This window comes from Equus quagga, chromosome 11 (assembly GCF_021613505.1).
Source record: "Equus quagga isolate Etosha38 chromosome 11, UCLA_HA_Equagga_1.0, whole genome shotgun sequence".
In the NCBI taxonomy this organism is placed as follows: Eukaryota; Metazoa; Chordata; class Mammalia; order Perissodactyla; family Equidae; genus Equus; species Equus quagga.
Genome location: NC_060277.1, coordinates 43,377,473 through 43,404,110, shown reverse-complemented (window position 1 = coordinate 43,404,110; position 26,638 = coordinate 43,377,473). Strand labels below are relative to the sequence as shown.

At 36.3% G+C, this 26,638-nt stretch overlaps 1 protein-coding gene across 3 annotated transcripts in view; it reads left to right on the top strand.

Annotated features, from left to right (window-relative positions):
- The window catches only part of ORC3 (origin recognition complex subunit 3), a 59,163-nt gene that overhangs the window by 8,423 nt on the left and 24,102 nt on the right, over window positions 1–26,638 (top strand). For 2 of the 3 annotated variants that reach the window (XM_046676709.1, XM_046676705.1), the window contains exons 3-13: window positions 5–102; window positions 1,803–1,947; window positions 4,584–4,688; window positions 5,603–5,745; window positions 7,020–7,150; window positions 8,832–8,991; window positions 10,256–10,369; window positions 14,483–14,616; window positions 15,100–15,163; window positions 24,830–24,946; window positions 25,810–25,889. In XM_046676709.1, coding sequence (XP_046532665.1) covers window positions 5–102; window positions 1,803–1,947; window positions 4,584–4,688; window positions 5,603–5,745; window positions 7,020–7,150; window positions 8,832–8,991; window positions 10,256–10,369; window positions 14,483–14,616; window positions 15,100–15,163; window positions 24,830–24,946; window positions 25,810–25,889 — 1,291 coding nt within the window. The remainder of the gene's footprint in view (window positions 1–4; window positions 103–1,802; window positions 1,948–4,583; window positions 4,689–5,602; window positions 5,746–7,019; window positions 7,151–8,831; window positions 8,992–10,255; window positions 10,370–14,482; window positions 14,617–15,099; window positions 15,164–24,829; window positions 24,947–25,809; window positions 25,890–26,638) is intronic. The other variant, XM_046676710.1, reaches the window with a different exon arrangement.

Sequence of the window (26,638 nt, the reverse complement as noted above, 5' to 3'; positions counted from 1 at the left end):
ATAGAGGACTATTTTAATAAAGGGAAAGATGAGTCTGAGGACAGTAAGCTTCGATTTGAAACTTATCATTTGATATGGCAGCAGATGAAATCTGAAACTCAGGTGAATGCTTTTTTTAATAACTTAACTTTTCTCTAATATGTAAATCTCATGTTTGTGGCTTCCCATTTTCCTTTCCACCACTTTACAAGTGTATTGATGAAATATAGGTAGTATTGGTTAACCGTATCTGTATATCCTAAATAAAACCCTTACCTTCCAGGTATTAAGTGTAGCTTCAGGTACCAGAACATGTTTATAATAATAGCTGCTAAGGCAAGGGGCCTTTTACATTTCCTCACAGCTTTTAAATGGTGGCACTCTTTAAATTATCCATTCTGTTATATAAGTAAGAAATCAAGCTGTTTCTAAACTACTTCACTCCTTCATCCTTATATCCATGTTCTTTATAATCGAGCGCTGAAAAATTTCACCATCGTAGCAAATTCATACTCTAGGGCCAACATCTTGACCAACAGCGTTGTATTTTTTTGTTTTTTAATGCCTTTAGGAGGGTTATGATGCACTCTCCAGTTTATTGCTGCTTCCCACCACTCTTATTGCGTTACGGCTACTGGCTTTGCCCGTTCATGAATTCTATGGGACCCTTGAAGGTATTTGAGTTTGCGGTTTCCAGTTTAGACCCTCTTCATTTCTTAACCTGGATTATCATACCCTCCTGACGTCCCTGCCTCTGATGTCAAACCCTTCAGATCTGTCACTAGCCCCACTGGTACCATTGACCAAATTAGGAAAGTCCTCCCTTCAGGCAGATACAGCCCCATGCCAGGCTACAGAGATTTTTCCAGCCCCTCTACCAGTGCAGCCTCTCAGATCCCCTCTAATCTGGCCTTTACAGTGCTGCCAGGTTAACCCTTCTTTACCCTCATTTAATCATGTCTCTGCTTTAAATCCTTCCAGTGGTTTTCCCCACGGGATAAAATCCAAAGCCATTAACATCACATGTGTATTTTCCTCCTCTGGCCCCTTGCTTATTTGTCCAGCCTCATTCCCTACCACTTCTCATGTTCTTTATGCTTAGCTATACCTATGGTTCCCCAGATGTTTGGTGCTTTCTTCCTTCCTTGCCTTCTTCACTCCCCATTCCTTCTGACTTTCTTTTACCTACCATCACCTCCTCCATAGCCTGCTCTAATGCTTTGGCTCAAATATATCATATCCTCAGCTTAAATTGGATGATCTTTGTTCCTAAATTGGATTGGATACTCTTTGTTCCTATATAGTCATGCGTTGCTTAACGAGGGGGATACGTTCTGAGAAATGTATCCTTAGGTGATTTCGTCATTGTGCAAACATCATTGAGAGTACTTACACAAACCTAGATGGTATAGCTTACTACACACCTAGGCTATATGGTACTAATCTTATGGGAGCACAGTCGTATGTGTGGTCTGTCATTGACCAAATGTCGTTAATGTGACACATGACTGTATTATCATAGCACTATACACAATGTGTTTTAATTGTAAGTGTTCTTGCTCAATTTCTTCACTTTTTAGAGTAGAGACTATCTTTCCTTTGTAAGGTGGTTCGTAAATGTTTCTTGAATCAATAAATGAGGGAATCCAAAGCACTAAGCACTGGAGATTTAAGGAAAAAACATTTTTTATTTCATCCATTTTATAATCATTTTACATGCAGTCTTTGGGATTGAATTCATGACACTTTTCTTTCCCAAACTTGGAAAGACTCATTAGATTACCACTAATAATAATTCATAAAGTTTTGTGTTTTCTTTATAGCGACTCCAAGAGGAATTAAATAAAAACCTCTTTGACAGTCTGATTGAATTTCTGCAAAAGTCTCATTCTGGATTCCAGAAGAATTCAAAAGACTGGGGCAGTCAAATAAAACTCAGAGAAATTCCAACTGCTGCTCTTGTTCTAGGTGTGTACACGTGTTTGGTTTTTTTAATTGCTGATTTTGTCGTTGAGAATAGTGGGGAATAACCTGTTCTGATAAACCTGTTTTGTCTTTTTCATTTACAGAATTAAACCAGTTATGGTTTGCTTTGCATATACTTTCAAAACCAATAGAAGTTTCTTCTATTCATCATACATCTGTAAATTAAAAGAAACTGATCTAGGGTTAGCTAGTGCCCTCAACTTTTTGTCAGAGAAATGAAGGGGAAGTGTATTTGTGTTACTCTTTCTTCCTTAGATATATTAGGAGAATATATGAGATTGGAATTTGGTAATAAAGAAACCACCAGTAGGTTAATAAATTTGATTTTTAAACTTTTTAATCATATCTTCAATGGAATTACTCTTTGACCTTAATTTTATTTCCTTGTGCTTAGTTTTTCCATCTCAGATTGTTTTATAATATTGAATTAAAATTAATTGTTTAGAAGGGGGTTTGGATGAATTGTATATAAATTGCTTTCAGGCTGCAGGTCATAAGTTTCTTAGGTACTTAAATATCTATCATTAATATCTAATTTTTACCAAACATCTGGATTGCGGTATAATGGAAAGAATTTCTTTGGAATATTAGCAAATTTCCTTCCTTCTTTTTGAAGAGTTGAGTTTATTTGGATTCCAAACATCCTCTTCATTTCACTTCCAATTTGTTATTTATGCAGGGTTTGTTATAACACTGGGCTCTGAGATAAGACATTAATTTTGTTGTTTATTAATTCTGCCTCTAATACTGTTCATTACCTAAATCTTATTCCTGCTATTCAGGACAATACTTCTCAAACTTTAATGTACCCACAAATAACCTCCAGGAAATCTTATTAAAATGCAGATTTCTGTTAATAGGTCTGGGGTGGGACCTAAAATTCTGCATTTCTCGCAGGCTTCCAGCTCATGCCATACTGCTAATCCCGAGAGGGCTCTGAGTCAGAAGACTCCAGGGAATGATTTTTACAATGCTGTGAACCAGCTTTACAGTGCAGCCTACCACTTAATTTCAACACCCCTTCAACTGATAGACGAGAGTCTGAGGCCCAGTGATGGCCAGCTTATGCTGTTGGGTGCTTTGTTTCTCTACTGCTGGGTTACAGCAAGTGGAAGTGGAGGGGGGAAACACAATCAAGAGGGATGACCTGATAGATTGTTGAGAGAACCCTGTTTGAATCCTTGCTCTGCCTACTGCCAAAAGGAGAAAAGAAGCTAATGGAAATCATATGTGTCAAAGTCAGTGGTCTGAGGAGAACATTTTTCCAGTTAAAGACATTGTTGATTATCTTGTTTGTAATAAACAAGTTGCTTGTTTTAAGGAACAAATTGTTAAATAGCTTATAAAGTCAGTCAGTGAAAGACAGGATAAGCCAGTGTTTTCTAAACTCCCACATTTGTTCAGACATGCAGTATCACAGTCATAGACCATAACACATGCTAGGAATATCGTTTTGATACTATAAAAAAAATCTATACTCAATGCTTAAGTACAGTTGCACATTTTTTATTTTCAAAAAGGTATATCCATTTAAAAATACCCTGCCAACGTTTTTATTTGTTGGCTCTCCTAGAAAAAAAAACGTTCCTTATTGATGGCATGGATGATTCTGAAACTTTTCTTTTTCTTCCAAGCAATGGGAGTTTTATAGTAGCAAGTCTCAAGCAATTTCACGATGTCTACTGCTGGTACCTGCCTAAGCACCAAAAACTTTCTAGAAATCACAGATTGTGACATTAGGGAAATTATCAGTTAATAGAAGTTTTTCCCAAAATAGTGGGGACATTTCCACTCGACTCTGATAACTGCATGCAGAGCACTGAAACTCTGATTTGTGGAAATGAGAGCCATAGGTTCAGTAAATACCAAAAGGACTCTGAAGTTTTTATTTGTTTTTAGGCTCTTCCCTCAGAAATCAACTTAGTGTACATTTTACCTGTTGTAGCTACTACTTTGATCGTTAATAGTGTTGATGGTTGGATCCTCCTCACTTGTTAAGTCAGAGTCACAGTAAGGATGGAATTCATAGCCCCTTATTTTGTGTGTGTGTGTGTGTGTGAGGAAGATTGGCCCTGAGCTAACATCTGTTGCCAATCTTCCTCTTGTTGCTTGAGGAAGATTGTTGCTGAGCTAACGTCTGTGCCACCCTTCCTCTATTTCGTATGTGGGATGCCACCACAGCATGGCATGATGAGCAGTGTGTAGGTCTGAACCCGCGGATCCCAGGCCATCAAAGCAGAGCACTTGAACTTAACCACTACACCACCGGGCCGGCCCTGATAGCCCCTTATTTTTGAATGATTATTTTAAAGAGCTCTTTGTGAATTTGACAAAGTAATGAAATTGCTCCTAAGATGTTTTCAAGGGTCAACTACACATCCTCAGTAATTTTTTAAAAGAAATTGTGCTAAATACCTTTCCTGACAAATAAGTATAACGTGCCTTTAGATGTCTGTTGTTAATGGAGATCTCTTCATATATTTTCTTGGTTTCTGTTATTAATCATGTTTTAAAAATATTTTTACTTAGTAATTCACTTGACATATTAAATAGCTTTTCTTATTGTTAAATTATTATTAATAAAAAGGATGGTGTAATATTGATGTATTATCCCATAGGTGTGAATGTAACAGATCATGATTTAACATTCAGAAGTCTCACAGAAGCCCTTCAGAGTCATGTCACACCATATGTAGTCTCACTGCAATCTAAAGATTGTCCGGGTAAAGTATAAATGCCGTAATAACCTTGGTGAGATGTTACCAATCTCTTCGTCCTTCTCTCCCTCAGTTTTGGCAGGGTGAGGTTTAGTGCCTCCCAGTGATCTTGACTGTTGCAGGACTCTTTGCCACCTTTTGCTTTGTTTGTTTCAACCCATCTCTGTCCTATCAGCTTCGCTGCCAGTAATAGTCCAGGCATTTTACAAGATGTGTTCCTTAACTCAGTGAAATTTTAATAGGAAGGTTTGTGACAGGGGCTGAGAATTGAGGAACAGGGAGCTCTTAGCCCAACAGAGAGTCGACTACATAGGCTCATATTTATAGCCTCAAATCATCTTATTGTCCCACTTTGAAAGGCCCACTGTGGTAAAAATAGTCCATTGCTAGAGCTAATCTTGGGTATGTGAAGCCATGAAATCATAAAGAATGTGGACAGCAATACAGTAGAATGTGCTTAGATTTGGACTGATATAAGGGCTTTCTGTGCTTATGTTACTTTCATGTTCATAAACTGATTGGAATTAAGTAAAGCCCTTAGAACATCTTTAATGATGACTATAAGGAAGATTTATAATCAGTAAAATATCTTATGTAAATAAAACTTTTGATCCTTTTAGAGGGGCCTTAACAAACTTTTGTTGTCCAGTGTAATTTAAATGTATGTTATTCCTTATATAATTCATAGTTTTTGTGGTTACACATTTGCTTAGGTAATACTTTTATAGTAGATAATGTACATAAAGTTTGGCCTAGTGTTAGTCTGAATTAATGAAATTTAAATATTACAGAGAGGATACTTATGACCATTAATAGTTAATATGTTAAATGTTATGTTAGTTATATTAATGTTAAGTATAGAAAAACACATTCTTTATTCTCTAGGGGAAATAAGCTTTCTTACCTTTTATATTCTGCAGATATGAAACATTTTTTGCAAAAGCTTGTCTCACAGTTGATGGACTGCTGTGTCGATGTAGAATCCAAAGAGGAGGAAAGCGCTCAGAAAAAGACACACTGTTCAATGGATTCTCTTTCCAGTTGGTATACTAATGTCACACAGGTAAGTGTAAACTCAGAATTTTTTACCAGGAAATTGGCATGTGATTGAAGAGTCTTTGAATTAGATTAAACATAGTACTGTTTTGTTCTAATAAGAATATGCTTATGCAGCACTAGCTGTTAATTTAATAGTAGCTACTTATTTTTCCTAAGGCTCCTAGAGTTTAAAAGTATTCTTTTATCAATGTGCACCCTAATTCCTAAGTGTTTAGGTTCTTACAAGGCCATTTTATTTGTGGGAGAATGTCCTCTAGTGACAAAAACAGTTCAGGAATTGGTTCTGCTGCAGGTTCTATCCCTGTGACAATGGCTATAACTTTGATATATTATCTCCTAGGTTCCTCAGTATTTGCTTTTGTGCAGTGGAACCATGCTGCCAATACCCATTGTCAACTTAGTCTCATGAGGAATAGTCATTTTTTTTTTTTTAATTTGTTCCATGTTTAGAATTCTTGGGGAATAAATGCTCTGTAAGTAAAGTGTATTAAACAAACAGATAAATAAAAAGAAGTTCCATTCTACCATGACAGTCTCCGGTGAAAACGAATAACTTAGGTGATTCATGGGTCACTGTACCATAAAACCACAACCTTAGTTTATGATGTTGTGTAGCCAGATAGTATGGGAAAAAATACTGTGGTGGCATTTTCTGATGAACATATTTGCTGAAGTCATCATAAGTAAAGTTTCATTTTGCTTTATATAGGGATTAAACTGGTTTTAATGCTTACCATAATATCTAAGTTGATCCACAATTTTAGATTTTCTAGAAATCAAACACTACGTGTAGTTTATGTCAGGTATCTTTAAAAGATTGGGATCGAACCAGATGATATTTAAGGTGCTTTTCAACTTGAAATTTTACAGTAGCAGACCAGCAAGTAGTGTTATTATGCTTTTTAATAAAAAATACTAGTTCTTACCTTACAGCAAAGGAAAATATAACATTCTACCAAGAGAAAAATCAAATTTACAGAAAATGTTCTCTTTTCTCCATGCTTTTCCTGTTATTTTCTCAGATAGCAGAAAACTGTAAATATTTCATGAGTTATAGATTTTACTGAACCTTTTTCTTCTTGGTTATTATTCCCATGTCAGACACAGAAAGATTCTGCTAATAACTGTTGCCATGAGTTTCTATTTATTATGTGGGAGAAATAAAAGAAACAATGTTACTGTGAAATGTAAAGGGAGACACATCAACATGTGGCATTATAGCATTGTTTGAGTGGTAAGGCTTACTTCTGACTCCTTCTTTCCACAATGGCTTACAAGAAGACAGACCCAAAAATGCCAAGGAAAAAGAGGACTTCTAGCCAATGGCAGTCTCCTCCTGTTGTGCTTATCTTAAAGGATATGGAAAGCTTCACCACAAAAGTACTCCAAGACTTCATAATTATCAGCAGGTAGATGGTATATCACCTGGCTTCTGCCAAAGTTCGTTTTATTAAGAAAACATATAACTTTTAACTTAAAAAGCAACCTTTTTGGGAGAAAATGAATGGCAATTTAATCTTCATTTTAATACCAGCTGGATGGAAACCCAGATGATTTCACATTCCTTATAATTGAATGCCCAAAGACCTCCCATCAGATTTTCATTTGCTTTTTTGACCCAAGAATGAGAATCAAATGACAAAAGTTAGCCAGTTTTCAATGAGCATGATAAGGCAGTAAGAAATATAGTTTTTCTCACCAAGATTGTCTATGTCTTACTTGCCCATTAAATAGATAAACTGCTCCAGGTTGAAATATTTTTGTCGGGTCTTACTTCCACCCTTAGAAGCTCTGAGTTACATATAGTTCTACTGAGCAAGAATGTTTTCTAAATAACATTATCTTGTACAATATTTCTGTGAGAAACAACTTCCATGATCTCACTGGATCTTCAAAGCAATCCTATTTGACTCAGAGTTGAAGTAATTAACCCAGTTTTGTAATCTAGTGACATGCATTTCCCTTGGTACATTTTTGAGGATAAAATTTATTTTGGCTTCTTCTTTTTGTTAACTTGCATAATAGTTATGGCTACCTTTGCCTAAAGCTATATTGTGTTATAATTTACTATTATATTTATAATTCCTAGTTTGATAGTGTCTTTATTTTACCATTGAAACTAAACTAATACTAAGATTTTTCTTAATGCTAACACTGAATTGCTTAACATGCTGGAAAAATGCACAGTAGAGAATAGTGACAGAAAAGCTGTACTTTTTTGGAGCTCAGACTTGTGACTCATTTTACCATCAAAAGTAAAGAAGAAGAACTTACAACAGTAGTAGATTCCAGGCACTTTACTCCTATGAAGGTAGACCTGTATACAGCTGGAATACTGAAAAGCAGTAGCTAACAGGAGGGAGCAAGCAAAGTCATTATCCATGATACAAAGGGCTCTGACCTGCAGTAGCTCTCAAACATAGTGCCGTTTTACTCCGTGGAAGCCATTTGTGTTCATACTGGTAATGCTAAGAATAAATTGTGTGCAGTAAATTTGAGTTAAGAATGCGAGGAAAGGATGTAACATTTTTTAATGATGTCCATTAAAAATATGTCTTACATATGTTTAAGAAAGGGTTTCTAATTCTTAGCTGTCGTGGCTGGGTGACATAGTGTCTGTTAGAAATGTCCATAAGTAGAGCAAGTGACCATGAAAATTAGTGAGCTTTATGTCACTGAACTCTTAAAGCCTAGGCTGGATGTGTAACTGTGAGGAAGACTGTAGGCAGGGCTCAAACGTCGGGCGAGAGGTTAAATGGAATGGTATCTAATACCTGTTCTGACACTCGGGGTTGGGTATAACCTTAGAGGGAGGCCCTTGATCTCTCTGGACCTCTGTGTTCTTATTTATAAAATGAGAACATCCATTAAAAGGTTGACTTCAGAGCTAGCATGTCTAGGAAATAACTGTTTCTATGTTATTTAACAGAGGAAAATGAGTGACCTAGAAAATTTTACTATTTAGCATAATACTCCTTTGGCAGTGTCTTATAAAGTAGACATTAAAATAAAAGTTGTCTTATTTTTAAATAGGATGTATTGAAATATATTTGCTAAATAAATTCCACTTTTGTATCTTCCTTTGAAAAGTCAACATCTACATGAATTTCCACTAATACTCATTTTTGGAATCGCCACATCTCCTATTATCATCCATCGGTTGCTTCCTCATGCAGTGTCATCTCTATTGTGTATAGAACTTTTCCAATCTTTGTCTTGCAAGGAGCACCTGACTACAGTACTTGATAAGGTAAAAAAAAGAAGAAAAAATTTTGCCAGTGAAATAAGATGAAAAGAAAACTGCCAAGAATAGATTATAAATGTTAGTAATAAATTTCTACATCTCTCAGAGTATGATATTGAACATATTCCTTCACATATTTAAATATGTGAGAATTTTTATTAAAGATTTTCATAGCGGATAGTATTGCCTCTTTGAATAAAATATGAGCTTTATGAAAAGAATGATCATATCTATCTATATCTATTACCTATCATTCAATCAGTCAGTCATTACTCAATAGAATATTGTGGGTTTTTTAAATAAAGTTTTACAGAATTTAATGGCTTCCTAGTAACAGTAACAATGTTTTGATTCTTACATTGTATGTAAAGTGATTTGAAGTTTTTAATGGACTCTTTCCTGTCAGTACTGCTCTTGACAAAAAATAAATACTAATGTTTCCCCAGACCTTTAGCTCTGTTTCTACCTAAATAGAAATAGGGTTCTTTAGTATTGATTTGCCACAAATTGTTGCTAGACTCAGCTTCTTCAAGGTCTGCCTCATACTGCTTGTGTAAGGTAAACGAATGACAACTTTCCATTTCTTTACTAACCACATCTACGTTTTTTTCTCATAAAGGTGATATCCATTGGTTTACTGGCATAGAGAAAGTTTTTCCAGCTACAGTATTTAAAATTGCTTGTTTGTGGCCAAATTCAGTTGGCTTTCTATAACTATGCTGCTGTTTAAAAAGCCTAGTATGACTTTTCATTTTAAGATGTAAAATCTTTACTATAGGCCATTGAAAACTGGCTGAATAATACAAATTCAGCTATTTTATATTTTTTAAATAGACATCTTTTAATTTTGGGTTTCTCATTTGACAGTGTATAATGTGTTACTCTTTATTCATGTATCTCAGTAGGGATGAAGAAGAAATCTTATCTGATAGCAAGAATTGCCCAAGCCTGCAGCTTTTTCAGTAGCTTCTGGTGGAAGAAGAGGGATTATATAGTTAATAGTAGTTTTTTAAAATTAGGAGTCAGATGGAGGATGATGGGTGGCTTTGATTCTGAAGATGTAGTATGAATAGCTTCTTCTTTTGGTTGATACTGTTGTATAAATTAATTTAAAATTTTGATTGATATTTGACATAAAAAACCTACCTACTAATTATAGCTTTCATAGTTACTGTGTCATGATATTCTTTGCCTCGTTATTTATGCTTGATATTTTTGAAGAGTGAAAAATAACAAGGAGTGTTCCTTGAACCCCTTTTATCTCTTTCAGCTACTTCTTACAACTCAGTTTCCCTTTAAGCTAAGTGAAAAAGTGTTACAGATTCTGACCAATATCTTTTTGTATCATGATTTCTCAATTCAGAACTTTATAAAAGGACTTCAGGTAAGAAGACACTAATAGGTTTGAAAATTCACAAGCTGGTTCTAAATAACGTGCATGTTTTTTCAAACTATTTATTGTGATAATTAAGGCATTTTAAATGGCTAAATCTAGGATAAGTAAATTCAAGTTGTAGTATTCTAGGTTCTAGCATTCCTTTGTTATCTTGCAGCAAAATATAGAGAACACATTAATTAAGGGGTCAAAAGTGGAAAAAGACCTCCCTCCATTCGAGTGATTCTTAGCCATCTTGGTAGTGGGGAGGAAGAGACCTTTTTTTGAGAATCTGCTGACAGCTTATGGACTTTCTACCTAGGAAATGCTGTATATAAGGGGTCACCAAACTTTCCGTAAAGCAGCAGATATTAAATATTTTTGGCTTTGCATGCTCCCTATGGTCTTTGTTGCATATTTTTCTTTTTTTTTTTTTTAAGATTTTATTTTTTTCCTTTTTCTCCCCAAAGCCCCCCGGTACATAGTTGTATATTCTTCTTTGTGGATCCTTCTAGTTGTGGCACGTGGGACGCTGCCTCAGCCTGGTTTCATGAGCAGTGCCATGTCCACGCCCAGGATTCAAACCAATGAAACACTGGGCCGCCTGCAGTGGAGCGCGCGAACTTAACCACTTGGCCACAGGGCCAGCCCCCATATTTTTCTTTTTTTAAATAACCCTTTAAAGATGTAAAAAACATTCCTAGTTCCTGGGCCATACAAAAGTAAGCTGTGAGCTGTAGTTTGCTCTCTCCTGCACATATATATGTGTGTGTTCATTTATATTTATTCTTATATGTTGGAAATCCATTTTCACTAAGGTTTCACAAATTGCTGGAAGAAACTTCATGAACTTAGATTCATAACATCTGTTCTAATCTAAAAAAAAGACCCTATTCACCAGTTGTTTAAAAGTTAATGTTATTTCCTTCTCTTGGCAACTACCTAAAATACCTCAGCAAAGTGTAGTCATTGTGAACACATGCCAGTTGTTAAGTTCATTGAAACCTATATGTTAGTAACCTTTGGTACAAAGTGCAATATGATAATACCTCATGTTGTGTAGTGCCTTGAAGATTATAAATTATTTCTCATATGTATTCTTCCTCCACATAAAACACTGTAGTGGTCTCTTATGACTAATGTGTGTGTGTGTGTTTTTCAAATTTAAAAAGAGTATTTTAAAGTAAGAAAATATCATTTACCTTAGCAATATGTGAAATTAAATGATATTGAGATAAAAAACTTTCTAATTTACTTCTCATTTATTTCATTCACTCATCTATGTACTCATAAGTATCATCAGGAGCCTCCTATAAGCCAAGCACTATGCTGAGCCCTGGAGATACAGAGAACAAAGAAATCTGCCTTCAAATCACTCACTGTTTAGAGAAGGAAGCAGAAGAGTAAACCTGCAGTTACAGTTCTGAGTAGTCACTGCTGTGAAAGAAACCTGCCTGGGGATTCCGTAGGAGAGCAGAAGTGTATCCTGAGGAATAGGAATTAGCCAGGTCAAAACAGGAAGAGCATTCCAGGCAAAGGCCACAATAGAGGGAGAGAGATCTATTAGAGGGCTATGGCAGTAATGTAGACAGGATATGACAAGGGCTAAACTAAGGCAGTGATAGTGGGACTGGAGAGGAGGAAACAAATTTGAGGATGAGAGAGAATCAATAGAACCTAGTGACTAAGTGGATCATAGGATATGTAAGAGAGGAACATTGGCGACAGACACGGTTCTAGCTTGGCAGATGGATTGGCGGTTGGTACCATTTATTAAGTGTACATGTTAATGTAAAGCGAAGAGCCAGTTTGTTAGAAAAGGATGAACTTCTTTTTGTATATGGTTAATTTGGGGTATGTTGGATATAAAGATTTGGCACTCAGGAGTAAGATCTGGACTAGAAATATTTAGGATTCATCATTGAAAGGTGGTAGTTGACGTCATGTAATGAGGATCAGGCATCACCCAGAGGAGTGAAGAAAGGACCGAGGTAGAACCCTAAGGCAAGCTGACACAGAAGAGTGAGCAATACAAAAGGAGACTAAGCACAGTAAAGAAATCCAGTGGAAAGTAGAGTATCACTGCACTGGAGGGAAGAGTTTTAGGAAATATAAACTGTAGTCTCAAATACCATTGAGAAAGTGACTGAAGAAAAAGACATTAACCAGGTTACTTAATCTCTCTGGGTCTTGGTTTTTTCATCTATAAATGAGGGGATCAGATTAGATGATTTTTTTTTCTCTTTGAGGAAGATTAGCCCTGAGCTAACATCCACCGCCAATCCTCCTCTTTTTGCTGAGGAAGACTGGCCCTAAGCTAACATCCCTGCCCGTCTTCCTCTACTTTATATGTGGGACTCTTGCCACAGCACGGCTTGACAAGTGGTGCTAGGTCTGCACCCGGGATCCAAACCAGCGAACCTCTGGCTGCCAAAGCGGAACATGTAAATTTAACTGCTGCGCCACCAGGTGGGACCCCAGATTAGATGATTTTTATAGGTTCCTGCTAATTGACTAAGCACCTCCTTTGTGCTGGGGACTTTACTCAGTATTTACGTTGTTTCATTAATATGTATTATTGTCCTCAGTTTTGCACATGAAGAAACAGGCTTGGGTTAAATGGTTTGGCCAAGGTTGCATGGCTAATAAGTGGCAGAGCCTTTACACCCCATTAGTCCAGTGCTCCTAATTATCAGTAGGAAGTATGTGTAGTCCTGATTTCTGCAGGAGGTTCGATAGGGCAGGTAATCATTCTGTATATATTTAAGTCCTTCCATAATTAGGTGGATATGTTAACCAACTTATTAATTGACCTGGGTGTGAGAACACACTTGGACAAAATAGTTAAGTAATGCTGGGTCCTTATCCTATTTATAGTTGTACTGTAACTCATGTGATTTCCTCCCATTCCTCCTCAGCAAATCTGGTATCATGTTTGGTTTTTACTTTTCTCATGTGTAAGAAGTGGTGTTAACATCAGAATAAATATTATCACATTAATATAATTGGAAAATGTAAGAAACAAGATTGTTACTATGTGCAAAAATAATTTAGCACTTGACATGGACAGTTGCTTTTTATTTTATACTTATGTCTAAGTTAGGCTGGCCCTTTACCTTACAGCCTTATGTTTCTTCTGGAATGGACTATTTTGGAGGATTTCCTTTAGCCTTGGGTATCTGATCCTCAGTTATATGGGCTGAGAAATTCATTTTCAGTTTACCTGGGAAGGATCAAGCTCAAATACCTTTAGACTGATATATAAGCTAGTATGTCAATTTATTAATTTGTGATGGAGAATGCTGTTTTCCAGTGACCAGAATGTGTTTTGTCCGCTATCTAGGGAACTGTCTCTCCAGTATCAAGGAATCTGGAAAAACCAAACTGGTCACTAGAGTCAGTTTTTAACATTTGGATAGTCTTGTGAGATATATCTTACAAGTTATGGGAGAATCTGGAAAATCATAACCCCTTGTACTGCGGGAGACCATAGATAGCATTCTAGTCACTAGAATACTTATATCTACCAGATATTGCACTATGTTTTCCTCCATGAGATAAAACATGAATTTAAAAGGATACATTTTCTTTAGCCATCCCTCATTTTTCATTATTCTCTTTTATCAATAGGCAAACCTTCTACCATTGAAGCATTTTTATTTACTTAGCAGACCAGTTTTTACAGTGATTTTAGATCAGTATTTTCTTATGAGTATTTGGTGTATGAATATTGACTAAGCACCTCCTTTGTGCCAGGCACTTTACTAAGTATTTACGTTGTTATTAGACATTTAGGTGACAGCCCAGTCTTATCCCCACTGCATTGACTGTTATTGTAAGTGAGTTGCTTCTGACAGCTTATCTATCCGTTTATATTAGTTTCTTTTAGTTTATACTTCAGAGATTACAATTTTCTCACTTTGCAAAATTGGAGCCTTAAAATATTAAAGGTATGGTACCATTTATGCATTGTTTGCAGTGTTATTGTGACATTATTAAATATATTAGTGCCATAAATACTTTTGCTGTTTAAAAAAAGACACCTTAAAATTGAGCAGACATAGGGCAAACGATTTACTGCCAAAGTATAACAAATATATTTAATCTTCACATTTCTTTCAGCTTTCTCTATTAGAGCATTTCTATTCCCAGCCTCTCAGTGTTCTGTGCTGCAGTCTCCCAGAAGCCAAGAGAAGAATACATTCTTTATCAGATAATCAATGTGAAAACATCCGACGTCTTCCATCATTTAGGAGGTAAAAAGAGAAGTACATATTTAACACATCTTATAATAGAGTTTAGGGTAAAATAAGGAATCTCAGATCCAGTTATTTTTGAAGTGGGGAAAGGAAAAATAACCTTTTTGTTTTGTTCAGAGCAAAATAAAACCCTTCTAATTGTGAGATATCTTTGTTGTATTTGAAAATTTGCCATAAAGAAAAATATTTTTACCAGGGGACATAATTTGCAGGTTTTCTAGAATTACTTTTTATAAATAACATTTCCTATTTCTGGAGTCTATGGCCTTTGTTTCTGATTAGACCTTTAGACTATGAACTGCAGCTGATTTAAGGAGTTAAAAATTACTGTTAAACCATGACTGTCATCTTGAATTTATTTTTGAGAAGAAATGAAAGAATGTGGCCACCAGTCTACGTAGTTCTTTTTCCTCATATGGCATTCAAATATTTAGAATGTTTAATTTTCTCTTTTTGTGTGTGGGATGGTAAAAATTTTAGGTACGTGGAAAAGCAAGCTTCAGAAAAGCAAGTTGCGCTATTGACCGATGAGAGATTTTTGAAGGTAGGAATGTGGGTGTATCTGTTTCAGTTTTATTCTTTTTTTCCTTCATGAAAAAGAATATGCACATTACATTTATTGAGTTAATTTTATAAAACATATATGTACATCCTAATATGCTTTGCACAATGAAGTAGTGAGTTTTGATAATCATATAGGAAGGTGACTATGAAAGATGACACAAAACCTTAGTTCTAAAACATAACACTTTTTTTATTGAGAAAAAGTTTTAAGTGTAACACTAGGTTTCTCCTGTGGTCTATTTTGAAAACACTTTTAGATCTCAACTTTCTTTCCTCATAGCAGTTTTGGAACCTGCAGCCAACCTCATTTTAACGTTCTTTTAAAGGCTGTCGTAAATAAAAGCCCATGGAAGCCATGCAGCTTAGGGACCCACTGCTAAATGGGTATTGATTTGATTTGAAAAAATATCATAATATGTTGACAGTGTAGTGCTAGGGAAACAGTAATAAGCTTAGAAAATTATGAGCTAGCCATACAACATATGGAATATCAAAAGAAGAGGGTTTTTTCCTTTCTTGAATAAATAATACTTGGCCGTGGTACATAATTCAAAAGGCAAAAGATAATACACAGTGAAAAAACCCCCTTCCACCTTTATTCTCCAACTACTCACTTCCCCTCCCTGGATACAGTCAGTGTTTTAGTTTCTTATGTATCATTCTAGAGCTACTCTCCACACAGACAAGTAATTATATGTATTTTTGAAGAAGATAAGGATATTATATACACTATTCTGCACCTTGTTTTGCACTTAATCTTGGAAATCATTCCATATCAGTACTAAAGAGTGGCATAGTATTTTACTGAATGAATGTACCTTCATTTTATTGAACAAGCCCCTCATTGAGGGACAATTAGAAATACATAAGGTCACACTTACTTTCATACTCTTCATGCCTTTTTTAGGAAAAAGTTGTTAGAAAATTATAATAAAATTAAGATGAGATTGAAGATAAGCCCTAGTGCTATGTGTGGTTTTGCTGATACGTACTATTTTCCAATTTTGAATAAAAGAAGGTTAGCTCCTAAAGGGCATGTGTTCTGTATATTTCTAAATACTAATTTACCTCCTTTTTGCAAATTCTCAAAAAATATTAAGAGTGGCTTTTTTTAAATTGAGGTATAATTGACATACAACATTACAGTGGGGAATGGCTTTTATTAAATATTATTTCTAATGCGGGCTCCATACTGGGCCATAGTATAAAATCACTTCTGGATTGTGTTTAATAGTCGTTTTAATAATTTCTGTAACCTTTTCAGAGCAGTATGGGAAGTCCTCAAATCCTAATGCAGGTTATTGCAGTAGAAAGGAAATGTAAGAACCAGTGGAAAAGGATGTGTACTATTTACTGAGTCTTTAAGATTGGATAGATTAGCTCTCTGCTGAGTCAGCTAGTTGCCAAGTACATTTCCTGGTAGAACTTTGTCAAGAGTGTATTTTCAGAAGCCAGGAATAGATTTTTAAAGAGTACTTTTAACCGTTGATATCACAAAGGGAGAGAATGTCTAGGCTGGAGCATTAAAAGAAATAGCGTGACACTTATCTCTGCTTTTCAGTAACTTTTGTGTATTTTCTAAGCGTTTATTTTTACTGTACTTGTTCTTATTGCACTTAACCAGCCCTGTTTATTATTATCTTTGGTGTGTTCATTTTAGGATTGTATATTTTGTCATTTAAAGGCATATTTTTTGAGACTTACATAGTGAGAAATATGAAGGAGCACAAAGATTTGTACCCTTACCCTGAAAAAGTTATCTGCAGGCTACCTGCTAAATTCAAGGGACAGAAGACGTCTGTGAAAAATATTAATCAATTGTCTGTTGATTTTTCTAGTTTAGAGTGAAAGTAGTTTTGAATATTTTATTCTTATTATAATGCTGCTCTTTTTCCGTTTTTATAGTTTTCTTTTAAAACACATGATAATCCATTTTATCACAATAAAAAAAATTGGAAAAACTCCATATGATAATCAATATGGTACCACATGATATGGGGGAGGATCCTGATCTTGACTCAGAAATCTTGCATTTGAACTCCAGCTACTCATATAACAATAAAACTTTTATAAATGTAAATCATAAATATTGTTACTATTTGTTTTTCACTATGATAAAAAATTAAGATATCAATATGAATACATAGTTTTATTTATTATAGTATTCTGTATTATAATAAATACTATATATAATAATATATATAATACTCTATGTTATATAGCCACATAGATTATATAGTTATATAGACATGCCTATTGTTAGAGTTCATCATTTTGTACCCATTTTGTACACTCAGATTTCTAAGACATAGACCTCAAACTTTACTCCAGAGAAATTTATGCTTTTTATATTTAGACTGTTTCTACCCTAAAAATCTACTTTGCTCTCCACTCTGCATCCCCAGAGTTTCTGATTTTGTAGCTCTGAAGTAAGTTTCAAGAATTTGCATTTCTAGCAACGTCCAAGGTTAATGCTGATGTTGCTGGTGTGGAGACCATTCTTTGAGAACCACTGAACTAGACTGACTCCCTAGAAGGAAATGTTGTTTATTGTTTCCCATATGTTATTTTCTTAAGTGTAGAACTCATCTACTAAATCCCAACTTAAACAAATGATTCATCTCAATTATACTCTGACTGGACTCAAGATGTGAAAAAAACCCTCAACTCCTGTAATATTACGGACCCTTCAATTCACAGATACTACTTTCAAACTATATGCCACCTTTGTATTTCATAAACTCCTTTTAAGAGCGGGTTTTTTGAGAATGTACTTTTAAATTTAAAAGTTCAGCTGATTAAACCATGTACATTTGTAGAAGTTTCCTGGGAAGTGAATTCAAACTAAGGTGGGACGTTAGAAGGTCATATACAGCTGATGAAAGACTAAAGATTCTGTGCATTTTCTCCTTTTTGAGTCGTCTGACCCTTGAACAGTTGTACAGTGCAGCTGGGTACAATGGCCAGAAAGTGTCCTCTGACAGTGCACTATCAAGTTTTTCTAGGTTCTAGCAGAATGAGTTTGCACGAACTCCCATTAAGTTCAACTTCCGATGGCTCAATAGCTGTGAAAGCCTGTGGTAGAAATTTAACCAAACAATCTTGAAAGTTCCTTCTGGCTCTAGAGCTGTGGTTTTATTTACTTGTCTGTTAAACAATTAGTAAGAATTTTTTCTGACTGGTTAAATCATTGATTCCTCATTAAAATTTTAGTTTAGTACATAGGTGTAATTGAAGGTAGGTAAATTATGTTAGACTACTATACTTTTTAGATGAAACGGGAGGAGCAGTGACTGGATATATTTTTACCCATAGTGCTGCTTTAGTAATCGAGCTATTTTTTTTTTAATTTAAACCTTTATGAAACAATATTTCATGAGAAATTGACTTGTCAAAAGTGCCTTAAACAGAACTTCAAACACACCATAATTACAAAGATATAATTTTTATTGTCTGTGCCAGAAATTTTGTTCCAAGTTAGAAATTAAGGAGACCTTTAAAGAAGATTGTGGCTTCATATATTTGCATAATTGTTATCCTTATCTGATAAAAAAAAACGCTAGGGCTTGAAATACTGGAAAGATTTTTTAAATGGTGAAAAATTCTCTTCCTTTCCATGAGCAAATGTTTTGGGGGAATGGGGTAACATTAACAGCTTTTCCCAATTAGTAGATAATTGTTATGCACTGTCTCATTGTGAGTCACAGCCACCACATAAGACAGATGTTTTTATCTCTTTGTATAGATGAAAAGAGTCACAAAATGATTAAATAACTTGCCTGTCTAAAGTGTCACATTTAGCAAATGGAAGATCTGACATTAATACCCAGGCCTGATGTCAAAGCTCACACATTTTCCATGACACTTTTTTCAAGAATTAGTATAAACTGATGAGAAGGAGCCTAAGGTTCTTTATTAGTGTTTGAGAAATCAGAAATGGGGTTTTCAAATACTGTGGCAAGTTAATGATGAAGATCTTTTGTAGGAGGCTTAGAAAACCACTCGGTAGGAGGCAGCTTCAGCCCCTATAGTGAGGTGGCCACGTGTCATGCAGCACTACATGCTGTTGCTCCAGTTAAAGAAAGAAGGCAAAACAACCCCTTCTCCCCACCAAATATATGTTGTTAGGTCATTATATAGTTACGTATTATATATGTATACACCAGTGTCATTTATGTAGACACACACACACACTTTATTTTCAAGAGACTTTTTTTAAAAAAGCAAGTCCCAACACCATAGCAAAGATTGGGTTCATTTTAATCCTGTGCTTTCCACACCAACCACATCATCAATACATATTACCAGTAATGATTTGCTATTCATGTTGATCCTGTCTTGTCAAGAAGTTACATTATGCTCAGTATATTTAATGAATGACTAATTCCATATACTTCTTTTAAGAAAATCCATTTATATATTTTTACTCAAATCTTCCTTAAAGCTATTTGGCATGGTTTCAATGCTTAAAGGGTTAAACTTTGTGCCATGTAGAAAACTCATATACAGTCCCTAACAGGTGACAGTTGACATTTTATTATTCTGACCTGTTAATATTTCATGTCTCTATGCCTGTGTGCCCAACTAGCTCTTAAATCTATTGAGAGCGGCACATAATTCTTGAACTTCTTAGAATTGTAATGTGGTACTATTAGAAAGACAACCTGATTCATCATGCTCATTTTACAAATGAAGAACTACAGCCAAGGCAGGGAAGCGTCTGAGGTCACAGAGCGAGTTCGTGGGAGAGCAAGGACTTCTTTCACCATTTAGTTTGCTCATCCTGGTGATTCATGAACAGAAGGCACAAAACTGGTTCATGAATTTGGGGAGAACTGCCTTTCACCTTTGCTCCCACCTCTTTCTGTTTCTTTTGATAGACCTAAAGGTCAAGAGGAGGGGAAAAAACCTATTAGAAAAAATAACAACAGGAAAGAAGAAAACAAGCGCAAGACAAATACCGCATGTGACAGGACGAGTGAGGTGTGAGCTTCACAGAGTGTCAGGATCCAAACCCTCTGTCAAGTGCTTCTCCTGGTCTACAGTGCCCAGTAGGAATAGGGAGAACAAACGGCAGAGATGGATGCGAAGACCAGTGCTCGTGCCACACGAGAGCCGGGAGCAAGCTGTGCTTGGCGCTCTTATTTGGTAGCTGTAATATGATAAGTCAAGTCTGGGAAAAACTGCCAGCCAAAATTTCTCTCTAATGGGAAAAATAATGCTTAGTTCTATCAAGATGATAAATGAGAAAATGCTGTTTTCTTGGACAGCTAATACCTCTTAATCCTAAAATTCAATGTAAGTCTGTTTTACCAGCTTTTAATGATCAGTGAATTGATTAAAAGGAACAAGACACAAAAATTTACAGTCATTTTTATGTACTTCCTTAAGTACACTTATGTACATTCTTCACCCTGGTGCATACAATTCTACACACAAAAGTGATAAATATTATGGAAATCAGAAGAGAAATAAATGCAAAAACTAAGCATCATAGCAAATGTAATTCTGCCTGGTCATATTTTCTTTACCTATATATAAGATTTACAGATCCATTGGCTTCTCCTCCACAGAAACTAACTAGCTCAGTCATGATAGAGGCCCTGTCGTCTAAGTAAACCATAATACATGAATGATTTTTGAATGAATGACCGACAGAACTTATGTGATTGGAGACAGCTAATTTAAAAGGGTGTATTACACATTGATTGGCAACCCACGGCATAATATGAATGTGGTTCTTTTTAGGTCCATAGTTTTTTTTAAAGACTGAGCCAACATTTACAAATTGAGAAATTTTATGTTAAAATTTCAGACTTTTGTCTTCTTTTGAAAAATTAGTAAATCTGGCCCACATTCCAGCAAGACAACAAGCAGTTGCTCTTATTTAGAAGAGAGACTGAGGGCCAGCCCGGTGGCGCAGCGGTTAAGTTCGCACGTTCTGCATCTCGGCGCCTGGGGTTCGCCAGTTTGGATCCCGGGTGCGGACATGGCACCGCTTGGCAAGCCATGCTGTGGTAGACGTCCCACATATAAAGTAGAGGAAGATGGGCAAGGATGTTAGCTCAGGGACAGTCTTCCTCAGAAAAAAGAGGAGGATTGGCAGTAGTTAGCTCAGGGCTAATCGTCCTCAAAAAAAAAAAGAAAAGAAAAAGAAGAGAGACTGAGTGTTGGTCTCCATTCATTAATGCACTTCCTCATTCAACAGATTTATTTATTTATTTATTTATTTATTTTTGCTGAAGAAGATTCGCCTTGAGCCAACATCTGTTGCCAATCGTCCTCCTTTTTGCTTGAGGAAGATTAGCCCTGAGCTAACATCTGTGCCAGTCTTCCTCTATTTTGTATGTGGGTTGCCGCCACGGTGTGGCCGCTGCTGAGTGGTGTAAGCCCATGCCCTGGAACTGAACCCGGGCCATGGAAGTGTAGCATACTGAACTTAAATGGGGCCAGCCCCTCAACAGATATTTCTGGAGTGCCTAGTGTGTGCCAGGTATTAGTCGAGGTGCTAAGAATACAGGAGTGAACAAAACAGACAAACAGCCCTGCCTTCATGGAGCTTACATACTAGCAAGATAAATCGGTAAACTATGTTAGTGATAATTGTTAAGGAGAAAAGAGTAAAGGAGAGAAAGGGACTGAAGTTTGGTGTGCATGCAGAGTAGGACTGAAATTTTAAATAAGGGCCTCACTAAGAAGGTGAATCTTGAGTAAAGACCTAAAGGAAGTTACAGAGCTTGCCATACAGGAATCTAGGAGAAGAAAGAGAATTCCAAGCAGAGTGAGAGCAAGTGGAAAGGACCTGAGGTTGGAGCCTGTCTGGCATGTTTGAGAAAGAGTGAAGAGGCTGCTACGTGTTTGCTGTTTTTCTTGTAGCAGAGAAATATTTCTGTCCCATATCTTATAAAAGATTAGTCAAGACAAAGAGGTCTTCATATTTCAAGAACAGAAGAAAGCATATCTCTTTGGGAAATAATGAATATCCCTAGACAAAGTGTATCTTTGTAGAAAACAATCATTCTAAACACAATTAGGAAATAAAACAGTGGCAACTATGACTAGTGTACAGAAAAGATGCTGGAGGAAAAATTTAATGAATGGAAAACAGGATTACTATTTCAACAGACTTTGGACATAAGGCAGAGATCTGGGGTGGTCAAAATTACTCTTGAAAATCCCTTAGAAAGATATAACAGATCTTATGTCGTTAAGTTCAGCTTGTTGCTGCCTTCAAATTGATTGTGATTTCTAGTGACCCTGTGAGTAGCAGAGCTGAGCCCTGCCAGGTCTTTTTATGCTGTCTTCTCACCTTCCGGTGCTCTACCAGACTGCTTCACTGCTATTCACGGGGTTTTCATGGCCAATTTTTTTGGAAGAGGGTGGTCAGCTCCTTCTTACTAGTCTGTCTTAAATCTGGAAGCTCCTCTGAAACCTGTCCACCATGGGTGACCCTACTGGTATTTGAAATACCAGTGGCATAGCTTTCAGCATCACAGCAACAAGCAGCAGCCACAGGACGACAACTGACAGACGGGTGGTGTGGTTCCCCGACCAGGAAATTAACCCGGGCCACAGTGGTGAGAGCAATGGATCTTAACCACTAGACCACCAGGCTGGCTAAATCCAGCACAGCCAATTTTACTTCTAGTGTTGGAACCAGAACTCCATTTCCTCAGTTGAGCAGCAGATGAGATAGTCTGCCATGTTATATAAACGAAACAAAACAAAAGTAGGTAGCAAAACAAAGCAAAAGTAGGTAGCGCTAGTAGCGTGAAGTATGATTATTATTTATTAATAGATTCCTTTTTCTCCAGAATATTCCATTTAAAAACTATTTAAGCACACAGCAATGCAAACAATTAGTGGCTTTATGCAATCTTTATGTTATAGCTTACAGTAAAAATATAATTAAAGTATACTCTCCCAGTGGTGGTTAAAGTATCTTTTGTTATGATAGGAGACCTAGATTTTTGAAATTGCCAACTATCTCAAATACTGGGAGGAAAAACTTTTTTTGCTGAGGAAGATTCACCATGAGCTAACATCTGTTGCCAATCTTCCTTTTTTTCTAATCTTCCTCTTTTTTCACTTGAGGAAGATTAGCCCTGAGCTAACATCTGTGCCAGTCTTCCTCTGTTTTATATGTGGGTCACTGCCACAGCATGGCTGACAAGTGGTGTAGGTCTGCACCTGGGATCTGAACCTGCAAACCCAGGCTGCTGAAGTGGAGTGTGCTGAACTTAACCACTATGCCATGGGGCAGGCCCCCCTTTTTTTTGGTGAGAAAGATTGGGCCTGAGCTTACATTTGTGGCCATCTTCCTCTATTTTGTATGTGAGACACCTGCACAGCATGGCCTGATGAGTGGTGTGTAGGTCCACACTGGGGATCTGAACCAGCAAACCCCAGGCTGCCAAAGCGGAGCATGCAAACTCAACCACTATGCCACCAGGCCAGCTCCCAGGAAAAACATTTTGATACCAAAAGCTTTTCTTTAATTTGTCCTATGCTTTCAGGTAATGCCCATAGATTACTGACCAAGGAATTTATTTCTAAGTGAGTTAGAGTTTAGGCAAGTATATCAGATTTGTTGTTTTATATTGGTTAGATTTGCTTGAATTTATTGATATCTGAGGTGTTATTTTCTGCATGGTTGGCTGCTGAAAATAATGGATATCTGCAAGCTATTACTGAAAAAAAGACAGCCCAGTAGTTAAAGTCCTTTATTTGACTTCTTAGAGGAGGAAAAAGTTTGAAGACCATGTCACAGATCATAATTCTCTTAAGAAAACATTAGAGAAATAAGCCATTATAAAAGTACTTGAGGTCTGAAAACACTTGATAGGACACAGGGTTTTAAAATAATTACTCAACTATTTCAGAAGGTTCTAGAAAACAATGCCACCCACAAAAAAATATCTTTTGAAACTGATTTGTGAGATTAGTCATCCCATAGGTTTCTTAAGACACTGTTTCCCATATCATACTTGCTGGATTCTAAATTATAAAGCTTGTTAGCTTCAGATTTCTCTTTTTAACTTTCCCCCCCTCACTTGCTAAAGTAAATAAAACCAGTATTAGAGATCCTCAACAAAAGGCAAGGATTTATCAGAATTACCTGTGGTGTTTCTTCTACAGTCTTTTCCACTTCCCTTTCAAACAGAACTCTAGCAGTACTTTAAGAAAAGCATACATCATAAGCAGAACCTCACCAACTGTTAATTACATTTGTACTGTGCTCTCTGGTGATCTCACCCTTCCGATGCCAGTGAGGGAGGGATAGGGTCACGGGTCCACCTCGCCATGGCACACCCCACAGGCACAGGCAGGTACTCAGCAACATGCTCTTTTGCACACTTGTATTTTTGGGGACCAAGTTATTGTGGCAATGCTATAGATAGGAGGAAATTAGAGTGTTAATTTTAGTGTGTGTAAAGTATCACTAGGCTTGATACTAAATCAAAAACGCTCACCCAGCCTTTATCCTGGATTTTGTGTGCATTATAAATTCTCAGAATTAAGGAGGTTAATTTGTAATTCTGAATCTTCTCTCATCATTTTTTGGAAATTATGTATATCCATGAAGTAGATTTTAGTATTATATTGTTTTAATTATGGACTTACATATTTGTAATGTGATTTTTAGGAGGAAGCACAATCATTACTAGAAAACCTGTATGTTTACCATACAAATTACTTCCTGGTTTTGAGATGTCTTCATCAATTCACCTCTTCTCTTCCCAAGTACCCATTGGGTCGACAGGTAACTTCTTCCTTTGAAATCTATAAAGTAGGAATATTAGTAGTTTTTTGCTTTGATTTCAGTAGCATTCAGGGATATCAAAATTTGAAATGGATCCAAATCTTACAGTGAGTGCACAATCTAAATCAATTCCAGCTGTACACATGATTGGTAACTGAAACAGTATTTTTTGTTCTGATGGCCACAACTAGAAACAACCACCTGAATCCCAGTGGTATTGCTTCCCCTACAATGTATTTGTGCTAATGCATTTTAACTTTCTTTAACACTTCTTTGTCACTTATACCGAGAGAGCTAATCCTCCACCTTAGTGAAATGGAAAAAAGAATCTGTTTAAGAATGTTTAATGGTTAACCTTGCGTGGCACCAAGAACTAAAAGGGAAGCAGCACTTCTGCTCCTTGCAAAATTGTGCTCCTCTGGCCTTTGTGTCATACCACACACCTGTGGACCATCCGTAGAATGGATGTTAATGGAAAAATTCTGAATTCCTAAGTCTTTGCATCCTTAACTCAAAGGTTTAGAGAACAAATATAGATATATAAGAATGACTTGTTTATAAGACAATTTCTGCCATTAAGCCTTCTTTTTAATAATCACAGTATCTTTTTATCATTTTCTTATTACAAAGTGACCCGTAATATCAGCCAATCCCAATATAGTCTCGTTTTGCTTCTGTGTAAATGGTGTTCTTATAAAGCCTGATCCATGTGATATATGCCAAGTCTGTTGTCAACTAAAGAAAATGGTTGTTTTTAATAACACTAATTTTTTGTCTTGACCATTTATGATTTTGCCAAACTGTCAGTGTGCAAACTTAGTACATCACTCTTGTTTCCTCACGAGTATACTATTCACTTACAGATCAGAGAGCTGTACTGCACATGTTTGGAAAAGAACATATGGGATTCAGAGGAGTATGCATCGGCCTTGCAGCTGCTGAGGTAGTTCTTTTGTTGTTTTTTTCTTTTTTGTCTGCTCCAAGCCTGCCAATAAGTAACACCTTCCTCTAGAACTCTGCCTGCCAAAGAGTTTCATGAGCGGCCATTTTGTGTCTAATATTTGTATATATCTTGAATTTATGTTTGTAGCTTATAGTGTTTTTAATATAATGCCCATCCATTTCTTTGCTGGTTTTACCTTATTTTTGAACTTGTGATTTTTAAAGTAAAATGAGTTTTTGTTTAGTCAAATATTGACACCACATGAGGAGAGCTTAGGTATGGACCATTTTCATCCAGCCAGCTTGACGTCATGGCAGGGAAAGTAGTCATGGAAGGTGAGCTCACCATGGCCCGACCTGGCTGAGTGGAGGAGCAGCGTCACGGATGAACCTTCATTTCACGGGCTGAAACGAAGCCTGTGAAGGTCTCTGCTGACCTTGATGAGGAACAGCCAAGAGTAGGTAGTGGTTTTGATGCCTTCCCCTACCTGAGCTAGCTTTGTTCACATTAATAATGGGTAATTCATAAATTATTTACCTCCTAGTATATGAATAAATATTTTAGTGTTATTATCAGATATCAAAGATCATTTACTATCCCCAACAAATTTACGTTTTAAAGTTATAATCATTTGTTTTCCTTGGCTTTATTTGTTATATGTATGGTGACTTCTTAGTCTTCCATAAAAATAATGATCACATGGATAATGAGAAACGGAAAATCAAGTGGAGTTGTTTCTGTACAGTCTT